Source organism: Miniopterus natalensis, chromosome 1 (assembly GCF_054644295.1).
Source record: "Miniopterus natalensis isolate mMinNat1 chromosome 1, mMinNat1.hap1, whole genome shotgun sequence".
In the NCBI taxonomy this organism is placed as follows: domain Eukaryota; kingdom Metazoa; phylum Chordata; class Mammalia; order Chiroptera; family Miniopteridae; genus Miniopterus; species Miniopterus natalensis.
In genome coordinates, this window is record NC_142081.1 from 125,953,537 (window position 1) to 125,965,990 (window position 12,454).

At 38.9% G+C, this 12,454-nt stretch overlaps 1 protein-coding gene across 2 annotated transcripts in view; it reads right to left on the reverse strand.

Annotated features, from left to right (window-relative positions):
* LOC107540229 (sperm-associated antigen 6) overlaps positions 1-12,245 on the reverse strand; it is a 51,237-nt gene extending 38,992 nt beyond the window's left edge. For both annotated transcript variants that reach the window (XM_087815917.1, XM_087815920.1), the window contains exons 1-3: positions 12,221-12,245; positions 12,043-12,138; positions 1,561-1,727 (exon numbers count right to left, since the gene is read on the reverse strand). In XM_087815917.1, the coding sequence (XP_087672043.1) occupies positions 1,561-1,727; positions 12,043-12,138; positions 12,221-12,245 (288 nt within the window). The remainder of the gene's footprint in view (positions 1-1,560; positions 1,728-12,042; positions 12,139-12,220) is intronic.
* Between the last annotated feature and the right edge of the window lie 209 nt (positions 12,246-12,454).

Here is a 12,454-nt window from a genome sequence, read left to right on the forward strand (position 1 = left end):
GGGCTATCCAGTCATTCTTTTGGCTGTTGAATATTGCTGCTATGAATATTTGCGTATAAGTTTTGTTTGAACACTCATTTTCAATTATTTTGGAAATATAACTATTGAGTAGAATTGCTGGGTCATATGGTAATTATGTTTAACTTACTGAGGAATTGCCAAGCTGTTCCAAGCAGCTGCACCATTTTATGCACCTACCAGCAGTGTATGCGGGGTCTAATTTCTCCCCATCTTCACTAACACTTGTGTTTTCCTTTTTTATTATGGCCATCCTAGTGGGTCATGGGCTCTCCTTGTGGTTTTGATTTGCATTTCCTAAGGACTAAATGCTGTTGAGCACTTTTCATATTTGTTGGCCATGTGTACATCTTCTTTGAATAAATGTCTATGCAAGTCCTTTGCCCATTTTTTGAAATTTTGTCTTTATTGATTTGAGAGAGGAAGGGAGATGGACTGCCTCCTGCACCCCCCCCCCCCCCCCCCCCCCCGGGGACGAAGCCTGCAACCCAGGCATGTGCCCTGACTGGGAATTGAACCAACAACCTTCTGGTGCATGGGATGACACTCAACCAACTCAGCCATGCGGGCCTGGGCCCTTTGACCATTTTTAATTTGATTGTTTGTCCTTTGGTTACACAAACAGGAATGTAATATTAAAGATATGTCAAGAAAGATATATTCCTAGATTATGATAAACTAGCAGAATAGAATGAAAAGTCCAAGACCCTACCTATAGGAAGGTCCTTCCTTAACAACTGTTAGGTGGCGCTGTACAGGAACACAGAGCGGAACCAGATAGAAGGGGGGGAAATTAGGGCACTCCTAGGTGACCCTTAAAAGGCCTGACATGCTTGCATACTTGGTAAATGCTTTACCAAACCTTCTATTAAACACATTCTCCTTCCTTTTGGATGCTTCTCTCCTCCTTGCTTTAAAGCAATTTCTTACAGTTACCATTAACCAAATTTCACCTGTATATAAAGATTTCTGTACACAACTTTTTGTTTGCCTAAGGCTTTATACACGTAAGACTGATCCTATAAATTTAATACTCCCATACACAGAAATACTGCTTTATGTATAATTCCATTACATTTTAAAATGTTTTCTCTTTATATTAATAATGGGAAAAAGCTGCATATCAACCCCGAAGTAGAATGCCCTAAAGAGATTATGTTCAGTTCAGAGAACTGAATGTATATTAACATCTTTTTTTTTTTAATCCTTACCTGAAGATATTTTTTCCATTGCTTTTCAGAGAGAGTAGAAGAAAGGGAGGGAGGGAGGGGGAGAGAGAGAGAAACATCGATGACACATTGACTGGCTGCCTCCCACACAGGCCCCGGCTGGGGGGTGGGGGGAGCGAACTTGCTTCTGAGGTACTAGCCCTTGACCAGGAGTATAACCCTTGACCGTTTGGTGCACAGGCCAAGCTCTAACCACTGAACCACCAGCCAGGGCTGTATTAACATCTTAATAATTCTAATGCCTACAAGCTCGCAAATGTACCCAAACTATCAACTTTTTAAGTCAAAAACATAACTTTTTAAAAATTCTTACATTCTGTTCTGCCAATGAATAAACAAGCTGTGGAAGAATGTCGCCCTTGACAACTGCTTCTGCCAGGTCATCATTATAATTAGCCAGCCTCCCAAGAGCCAAAGCAGCAGTCTGTTGAATAGTTGGGACCACATCCAGAAGGAGAGGCCTCAGCAAAGACATTACACCTGAGTTAAATTATGAAAGAACACAAATCAGCAAAATTTAAATTAAAAAGCAAACATACAGTTCAGTATATATACAAATAAAAAAATTAAGGGGGAAAAAATAATAAACAAATAAAAATTAGCCACTAAAAATGAACGGGATACTTAGAAGCATATAATTGGACACAGAATAATACAACCTGTAGTTATCAAAGAAGCAGCATAGTGGGGAAATACAAACTGTTCTGGGGTTAGAGAGGAGTTAAAATCCCTGATTGGCAAATACTAGCTATGTGACCAGACAGGACCAATGCAAAGAGAGGTTGTGAAGCACAAAGTATAGTGCCTAGCATAGAAGGGGGGTGGGGCTGATTCCCCCTCCCCTACCCCCAGTCCCCAGCCTTTGCAAATTCTACCTTTCAGGGCTCTGTTCAGATCCTTTTGTCTCAATGAAGTCTTTCATTTGTTTTTTTTTTCCCCTCTGATTCCAACTGTTGGGTCTTTACTCTGATTCCAAATGAACTTGGAGTTTATTACAGAAATTTTATCAGGATCTATCTCAGGGCCAGGGAGCAGGAGGGCCGTTTGGCTAGGATCTCACATATTTCTGACATTATATCCAAATAAATAAATTCTTTGATACAAGAAAGTATATTGTATTATCAGGTCTCATAATATTCACTTTAGGATTGAATACAGAGTAGGTTCATCATCCTCACAACAATAAAAGTAGCTTATATTTGTGGAGCACTTGTATGCATGCATTGTTTTAAATATTTGTTTTCTTTTTCCCCCCTCTCTTTATTGTTGAAAGTATTACAGATGTCCCCTTTTTTAAAATCCACTGACCTCTCATAACAAACTTATGATGTAGGCCCTACTGTGATGTATATTTTACAGATGAGGAAATAGAGGCTGAGAAAGGTTAAAAAAATTGTCACACAACTAATAAATGGTGGAGCAAGGTTAGAAATTCTGACATTCTTTATTTATAATTGCTAAATAAATAATATGTATTAAAATTGAGGTAGGGAAAGGGAGACAAATAATAATTGCATTTTGGTCACTTTATTGGCTATTCCAACTCTTTATATTAACTTTGTCTTACTAGAAAATATGTAAAATGGTCAACAGCTATTTATGTTTTATGACGATGTTTTAGTCTAAGGTTACAAGAAAGGTAATGATGGAGTTCAAACTGGAACAAAATGCCCCTTGACTTTCTAAACTTTATGTAATTTACAGCAGGCTATTCAATTGATGTTATTACATCTTTTCTATACAAACACATTCCAGTGATCTATAAGAGCATATATTACCAATATTCTTTTATAATGTTATATCCAGAAACATTTGAAATAGAATAAAAGGAAAACATTTACAATGACATTTAGGATTAGACTAAAGTAAGATAAATAGTACTACCAAGTAACATAAACAACATACTGATGCTTATCTCAGATACATTTAATGATGTGACCTGTGGCTTTTCATAGTTTCCCATTTCACTTAGTGATCATTTTTATGTCTAAGGTGGCTTGGTTAGGCCATCTTATACAAGGCCACAGTTGCAAGTTTAAATCCAGTACCAGCTGGTTAACTTTGCAGGCACAAAGCACTCCTGCTCATGCCCGGGTCATAGCTCCTATTAGACAAATCAACATGCCTATGCTCATAAGTGCTGCTTATATTATCTGTACTTTTTTCATAGAGATACTTTCTGAAATATCTCATAACGAAAAGTTTAAAGCACAGAATAAAGTATTAGAATTACTACCAAGTGTTAACATGGGTCCTTCTTAGAAAGTTGGGTTTAAAACAATTTGCTGTTCTCTTCTTTGTAGTTTGCTTTATTACTTCATTTTTTTCTTAATTGTGGTAAAATACACATGACATAAAAATTACCACTTAAACCATTTTTGGTGTACATTTCCAACAATGTGTAATCATCGCCACCATCTAGAAACTGTTAAACGGTTTCCTATAGAAGCTGCACCATTTTACATTCCTACCAGCAAAGTGCAAGGGTTCAGATTCCTCCACATCCTCACCAACACTTACTTCCTGGGTTGCTTTAAAATAACAGGCATCCTAATAGCTGTGAAGTGGTATCTCACTGTGGTTTTGATTTTCGTTTCCCTGGCACTAACGATGGTGAATGTCTTTTCATGCGCTTGCATATTGGCCATGTGTACATCTTCTTTGTTGAAATGTCTATTCAAGTGCTTTACACACTTTGTTGAACATAAACTTGACATTTCTGATAATAAATATGCATCATTTAAAAAACAAAAGCTAACTTTGTCAACATATATTTAAATTTTCATAATAAATACATTAATGAGGTCGAAAAATATAAAGTATAAGTATGCTTAGACAATTAAAAAGAATCACAATTAAAAAAATAAAAGAGAAAAATAAGAGAATCACAATTATGGTTCATGTTATTTTCTTCCTGATGATTCTGTTATTTCCTTTTTCTGCTCACTTGATAAATTTATGTGAAGGAAGCCGCTTATTGTCTTTTGAAATATAATCGGAAAATCAACCCAACCTAGATAGTTTAAATTAAAATCTCATTTGAACTTTCATGTTAAGAATTTGAGAAATTCATCTATGTAGGTCTACAGGTCTTAACTTGGTTATGTGTTTATTATTAGTTACAGTATTTAGCTAATATACCAAAAGTCTCCAATTCTGGAAAATTTCGGTTTGCAATTTTAGCAGTAAAATATTTAACTCCTCAAAAGGTATTTTGCTTGTCAAAGGAATACTTTATGTATTTTCTCCTCCATCTGGCTGAGGAAAAATAACGTCAATAAAATGACACATAATCCCTTCCCTTCTACTCCTGATTCAACATCCAAGTTAGACTTCGGCATGGAAACTTTTGTTCTATCATAGTTTCCCTATATTCCTTAGTCCACACAGTAGCATAATGAGGATTTTTAAAAATTTTAAATCTCTGAACCTGTACAAGTAAAAGCTAAAGTTTCCATTTAAAACATCTTTGTTTGGGGGGTGGGGGCAGGTAGAAGAGAGTAAATGGGTGATAAATGGTGATGGAAGGAGATTAGACTTTAGGTGGTGAACACACAATACAATATACAGATGATGTATTATAGAATTGTACACTTGAAACCTATATAATTTTATTAACCAATGTCACCCCAATAAATTCAATAAAAAATTAAGTATCTTTGTTTGAATAATATCATTCTTATTAAGAGAAAATACTGCCCCAAATTTCTAGTCCTTAAATTGCCTCTTAGTGCTTTATCATCATTAGTCCCCAGGCACATGATTTTTATCTCTTACACAGTTTAAGCATGGAGACTTTGTTATTTAATTACAAGTTTGTCCTAAAAATACAGATAATGATGCAAAAGACAAGTGGGGAAGAGATAGGGAGGAAAGGAGAGAGGAGAGGGGGAAAGAGGTAGATATAACATGAAAAGAAATTTTTCCTTACCTGCCTGTCCATTAGGAATCCATAGTGAATGATCCTTGGTGAGGAATGCATGAAAATTTAGAGTCCATAAATTACAGAAGTCTGAGTAGTTGCTATACTATCTGATATACAAGGTCTCTGGGGAGCAGCTAATGACCTCATTGAGGTCTCCACTGAAGGAGCCAACATGATCTATCTAATATCTAATGTTAAAAATAATTCATATAATGCACTCTAATATTTATAAAACAATTTAGTTTACTCTATACAAACTGATAAAAAGTGTGAAACTATTTTGGAAATTTAACTTATAGGATAAATCTTTACAATCCCCCTTCAACTTTATAGCTTTGAGCTCCGTTTCTATTTCTCTTGTTCCAGTGCTGTACCAATACCTACACTGCAATCCAGTTATGCCCAAAACAAAAACAGCCTTGCTGAGCCTGATCAGGGTTTACCAAGTGGCAAGGAGTAGAACTACACACGAGTCAAGGCAGCTCCTACTCCCAAGAAACAAATAATCAAGTGCAGGAGATTATAGAATAGCCTCAAAATAATCACAGCTCTTTCCTCTAATTCCTTTCAACACAACATAGGCCTAACTACTTTAATTTTGCATGCCTGCTGCATATATAAATTAGGAAGGGAATGCCAAACATTTCAAAAGGGAATCATTGTCAAACATTTCCAAAGACAAAAAAATTACCCATCCATTCTCATATTACATATATAATTTATATACATATTACCTCAATCTTCTGCTTATAAAGATAGTTAACATCTCAGTTTTGTTTCTTTAGAAACAAGTGTCTGTAAACTGGGCCTTTGGGCCCATTTAAATCATAGCAATGATTTCCGGTAGCCCTGGTTACTTCTTTTTTTTTTTTTTTAAATATATATCTTTATTGATTTCAGAGAGAGGAAGGGAGAGGGAGAGAGAGAGAGAAACATCAATGATGAGAGAGTCATTGATCAGCTGCCTCCTGCACACCCCTGACTGGGGATAGAGCCTGCAACCCGGGCAAGTGCCTTAACTGGGAATCAAACCGCGGTATCCTGGATCCTAGGTTGATGCTCAACCACTGAGCCATGCCTGGCCGGGCCTGGTTACTTCTTATCTTTGTTTTGTTTTTCACTTTTTTCAATTTTATTCATTTTTATTGTGGTAAAATATACATAATAAAATTTATTATTTTAACCATATTTAGGAATTAAGTACAGTCACAATATTGTATAACCATCACCCACTATCATTTCCAGAACTTTCCATCATCACTAACAGATACTCTATACAAATGAAACACTATCTCCCTATTTCTCCCTCCCCCCCAACCCCTGGTGGCCTCTATTCCACTTTCTGTCTCTCTGAATTTGTCTACTGTAGATACCTCATATAAATGGAATCATGTAATTGTCCTATTTTGTCTGGCTTACTTCAAAATTAGCATGTTTTCAAGGTTCATCTATTGTATCATGTATCAGAATTTCATTACCTTTGTAAGATGAATAATATCCTATTGTATGTATATACAACATTTTGTCTGTCTGTTGATGGACATTCAGGTTGTTTCCACCTTTCGGCTATTGTAAATAATGCTTCTGTGAACACTGCTGTACATGTATCCATTTGAGTCCCAGATTTCAGTTCTTTTTAGTGTATATCTTAAAGTGGAATTGTTAGGCTCTGGCCAGTGTGGCTCATTTGGTTGGGTGTCATCCCGGGCACCAAAAGGTTGCCCATTTGATTCCTGGTCAGGGCACATGCCCGGGTTGTGGGCTTGATTCCTGCGGGGGTACATGCAGGAGGCAGCCGATCAATATTTCATTCTCATATTTATGTTTCTCTCTCCCTCTACCTTCCTCTCTCTCTCTCTCTCAAAAAACAACAACAAAAACACTTTAAAGTGGAATTGTTGGGCTAAATAGTAATTCTGTTTAATTTTTAAGGAATCATCCAATTTCTCCACATTCTCACCAACACTTTTTGTTGTTTTTTTTATAATAGCCATCTGAATGGGTTTAACATGGTATTTCACTGTGGTTTGATTTGCATTTCCCTAATGACTAGTGATATTGAGCATCTTTTCATGTGCTTATTGGTCACTTATGTAACTTCTTTGGGGAAATGTCTATTCAAATTCTTTGGACATTTTGAATCAGGTTGTTTGGGTTTTTGTTGTTGAATATTAGTTCTCTTCATATTCTGGATATTAATCTCTTATCAGATATATACTTTGCAAATATATTCTTCCATTCTGTGAGCTGTCTTTCTACTCTCTAGGTAGTGTCCTTTGATGGCCTTTGTGTTTTTCAACTTAAAATGAAGTGATTTCTACCTTATATATTCTTTACTTTCCAGTTTTACTCAAAATTTTCATAAACTTATAAAACATGTTAAAGATTTATTATTGTAAATTTTGTAAAGCTTTAAAAAGGTAAATTCGCCCGGCCGGGTGTGGCTCAGTAGTTGAGCATTGACCTAGGATCCAGGAGATCGGGGTTCGATTCCCGGTCAGGGCACATGCCTGGATTGCGGGCTAGGCAGCCAATCAATGCTTCTCTCATCATTGATGTTTCTATCTCTCTCTCCCCTTCCTTTCCTCTCTCTGAAATCAATAAAGATATGTTTAAAACAAAACAAAAAATTTTTTTAAATAAAAAAAATAAAAAGGTAAATTCCAGTAAGTGTTTTATTTTTATCTAAAACTACTTTCTATATGACCATTTACTATGAAATAGCCACTATAGTCCATTCAAATTTTGAAAAGAGTGATTTCTGCACACAAGTAACCCATACACAGCAAATAATTCACCTTTGACTGTCAGTGTTACTACCTGACTCAGGCATTCTGTTTGGAGTCCAGTGAGAATATAAGATAAACTTCATACTTTAAAAATAAAAGGACTCACTTGTCCTGCTTGTTACATGACTGCCTATGTTGACAGACAACAGAGTGAGGTAATTAAAAGCCTTTATTTGTAGGTAAATTGATTGGGTTCAAATCTGGGTGCTGCCACTTCCTAGCTGTGGGGCTCAGCAAGGTTACTTAACATCTCTGTGTCTTAGTTGTACCATATGTAAAACGGTGGCAAATTCTAGGACTACCTCATAAAACTGTTGTGAGAATTAAAATGAGGTAAATTTTCTAAAATGGAACATGAGTTGGGACAAAATAAACACAGGTGCTCGGTTCCTGAAGGAATCAATTCCCTATGTTGACCATATTTTTCATCAACGTTTTATTATGACTTGCACATGACTCATTAATTAATCAATACCTTCCATTCTGATAAAGAAATATTTAAGGTTCTATAGCCCCATGATTGAGCCTTTCTACCATATACTTTAGAATTACCATGGAATAAATAATTCATTCAAGAAATATGTTAGGATTCAACACAATTCCTATCCAAATACCAATGGTATTTCACAAACCTAGAACAAATAATCCAGAAATTCGTATGGAAACAAAAGACCCCAAATAGCAACAGTAAGTGGTATCACACTACCTGATATCAAACTATACTATAAAGCCATAGTAATCAAAACAGCATGGTACTGGCATAGAAATAGACACATCGATCAATGGAACCCAGTAGAGAGTCCAAAAATAAATCCACACTTATACAGTCAATTAATCTATGACAAAGGAGGCAAGAACCATACAATAGGGTAAAGACAGTCTATTCAATAAATGGTGGTGGGAAAATTGGACAGATACATGCAAAAAAATTAAACTAGACCGCCTTCTTATACCATACACAAGAATAAACTCAAAATGGTTTAAAGACTTAAATGTAAGACCTGAAAGCATAAAACTCCTGGAAGAAAATCTCTGACATTTCTTTTAGCAATATTTTTTCTGATATATCTTCTTGGGCAAAGTAGACAGAAGAAAAACAAACAAAGGGTTATATTAAACTAAAAAGTTTTTGCACAGCAAGGGAAACCATCAACAAAATCAAAAGCCAACATACTGAATGATACACCCGATACGGGGTTAATATCCAAAATGTATAAAAAACTCAGACAACACCAGAAAAACAACACAATTAAAAAGTACGCAGAAGACCTGAATAAATACTTCTCCAAAGACATACAGATGGCCAATAGGCATATGAAAAAATGCTCAACATCACTAATCATCAGAGAGATGCAAATCAAAACCACAATGAGATACCACCTCACTCTGTCAGAATGGCTGCCATCAGTAAATCAAGAAACAAGTGCTGGCGAGGGTGTGGAGAAAAGGGCGCCCTCATGCACTGTTGGTGGGAATGTAGAATGGTGAAACCACTATGGAAAACAGTGTGGAGGTTCCCCAAAAAATTAAAAATGGAACTGCCTTATGGCCCAGTGGTTCCACTTCTGGGAATATATCTAAAGAAACCTTAAACACTAACTTGAGTATATTCACTGCAGTGTTATTTACAATAGCCAAGATAAGGAAGCAGCCCGAGCACCCATCAACAGATGAGTGGATAAAAAAGCTGTGGTACAGACCGGCTGGACTGGCTCAGCTGAGCATCGTCCTGTGCACCGAAAGGCTGCTGGTTCGATACCCGGTCAGGGCACATACCTGGGTGGCGGGTTCGTTCCCCGGTTGGGGCATGTACGGAAGGCAACAAATCGATGTTTCTCTTTTGCATTGTTTCTCTCTCCCTCTCTTTGTAAAAATCAATAAATAAAAAATAAAAAATTAAATGTCATATCTAAGTCACTTATCCTTTGGTGACCACTTAGCCCAACTGTTTGGACTGATTATATTCTACATTGTACATTTATGGGAAGAGAAAACCTGTCACTCTTACACTAAAACATGATATTCTGTATTTTAAGTGTTATCTATACTTCCATAGTTCAGTATCAAATTTTTAATGTCAATCATCTTCCCCTTTTAAAAATGTCTTAGTTTAGCTGTATATTGTCCAAAAATTAAATATTTGTAAATAGCAAGTGTCCATTCACAAAGGGCACTGAGTAGGGCTTAGAGGGAAAAAAGTAAGTGCATTTTAAAAATGTAAGATGCTCTAATAAACTTTAAGTAGTCAGTATATATGAAACATTATGTGTCCAGCACTGTCCTGAGTACTTTGAGGAGTATACAAGCGTGCATAAAAGCACACCCATGCACACAGAAGGAAGTAAATTAATCCACATGAAACAACTGCAGAACAAAAGATTATCAATTCTGAAAGAACAAAATTTAAAAAATGGAAAACAGATTAGTGGTTGCCCAGGGTTAGGGACAAAAGGGAGGTGGGTGTGGTTATAAAGGGGCAGCACAGGAGGCATCCTTGTGGTGATGAGTTTTTTATCTTGACTATGGTGGTGATGGATACACACAGAATAAAACTGTATAACACAAACACACACACACAAATAAGTACAAATCATACCGGGGAAGCCTGAATTAAATGAATGAATTATCAATGTCAGCAGCCTGATTGTTACATCATACCACAGTTTTGAGGCATATGGCATCTTGTATTATTTCTTACAACTTACATGTGAACCTACAATTATCCCTAAATAAAAAGTTTTAAAAATGATTACAAAATACACTTTCTCTGTTCTAAATACATCTCCTGACCCCAAACAAAAATATACAAGGAATCAACACCAAAACCCCTCTCAGTGACAAAAATAAAATAAAAATTATCTAGAGGCAGTAGTAATTCCCCTAAAAAACAAACAAAAACCCCCCACAATAAATGTTATGTCTAAACATTCTTGCCCTGTTGATATGCTCTTAATTTTCTTTGAATTTCATGTTAATTTAAATGACTTTTAAAGATCATATCCTATAAATTGAAGGTTTCTCATGACGAACTGGTGATAAAATGCTATCTTACTGTGAATTCAGATTGTGGTGGAGCCATACTTAAAGAGAGGGAAGGGAAGGGAGAAGGGAGCCACCATTAGCTTATCTCTTTATTAATAGATAAAAGCAAATCACACACACACACTTCCTCTCCCTCTCTAGTCTGCATGATTTCGGGCTGAGGGGTGAAATGCTAACACCATAAGGATTCCTCAAAGCTAGGTCTTGACCGGCTTTGGATCTCCTGGAAAATATTCAGGCATATCATGGCTCTTTCATTAATACAAGACAAGAAATAATGTGTCAAAGGCATGGAATTCCTTTGTTGTGAAGAAGTCGAAGGGGACCAAAGGCAGGGTGACGTCTCTGGGCACCAGGATAAAACGGGTCTGATTAGGGGAGATTCCCATTCACCTAAAATGACTTCCAGGCAATTCCTTCAGCTTTGACTTTCAACCTGACACATGCCTGGTTGCCATGAAGATGGAAATAGGGATGGTGGGCCCCTCACACCAACCTGTGAGCTTCACCCCCTCAGCCTCACCCCCAAAGGCCCCTTAAAGGGACTGAATGCGCCCTAGAGAGTTTGCTCAGTGGTTGGAGCGTCCTGCCCGAGGCCTGAAGGGTCCGGGCTAGATCCCTCCGGCCTCTCTCACATCGATGCTTCTCGCCCCCCCCCCCCCCCTTTCTCTGAAAAGCTATGGAAAAAATATCCTCGGGTGAGTATGCGCAAGAGAGAGACTGAATGCTCTACAGCCTTCGCCCTGAACTGGAGGGATTTAGGGACACTGTCCTCCAGTCCCTGTCCTTCCCAAAACTCGGCCAGCAGGGGACGGGGGTGGGGTAGGAGGCCCGGGCGAGGCGAGGCTGAGGCAGGAAACCGGGGACTCGGTGCCAGGAGCGCCCCGAGCACAGGGGGGCGACAGGCCCGGGATACGGGTGACGGGGGAGACAGGGCTGAGGACCCGGGTGACTAACGACTCAGGCGCAGGGCAAGGCGGGGGCACGAGGTGACACAGCCCCCGGGTGCGGGGCGACGCGGGTTCAGGTGAGGGCTCACCTGCGTTCTGCAGGGTCTCGATGTTTTGGGGTCTGGTCGCCAGCTCTGCCACCATCTGCACGAACTGGGTTCGGGCTTTCTGGTACTGCTCGAACACTGCGGAGAGAGACGCGGTGGGCGGGCGCCCCGCAGCCCCCGGCTCCCCCGCCCGCCGTGGGGGCGCCCGGCCCGCCCCTACCTTGCAGCACCTGCCTCTGACTCATGGCGCCCGCGGCTCCGCGCCGGCCACAGCTCGGGGCGACCGGGCTCGCCCGCGCCCAGCCTGCGCCTGCGAGCCCGAGGAGCCGACCCGGCGACGGCCACAGCGACTCGACCTCGGACGGGAGTCGGTCTCCTCTGTGTACTCGTGCCTCCGGGGCAACCGGCCGGGAGGCGGCCCTCCAGCGTGAACGGTCAGTCCGTGAGTGACGTC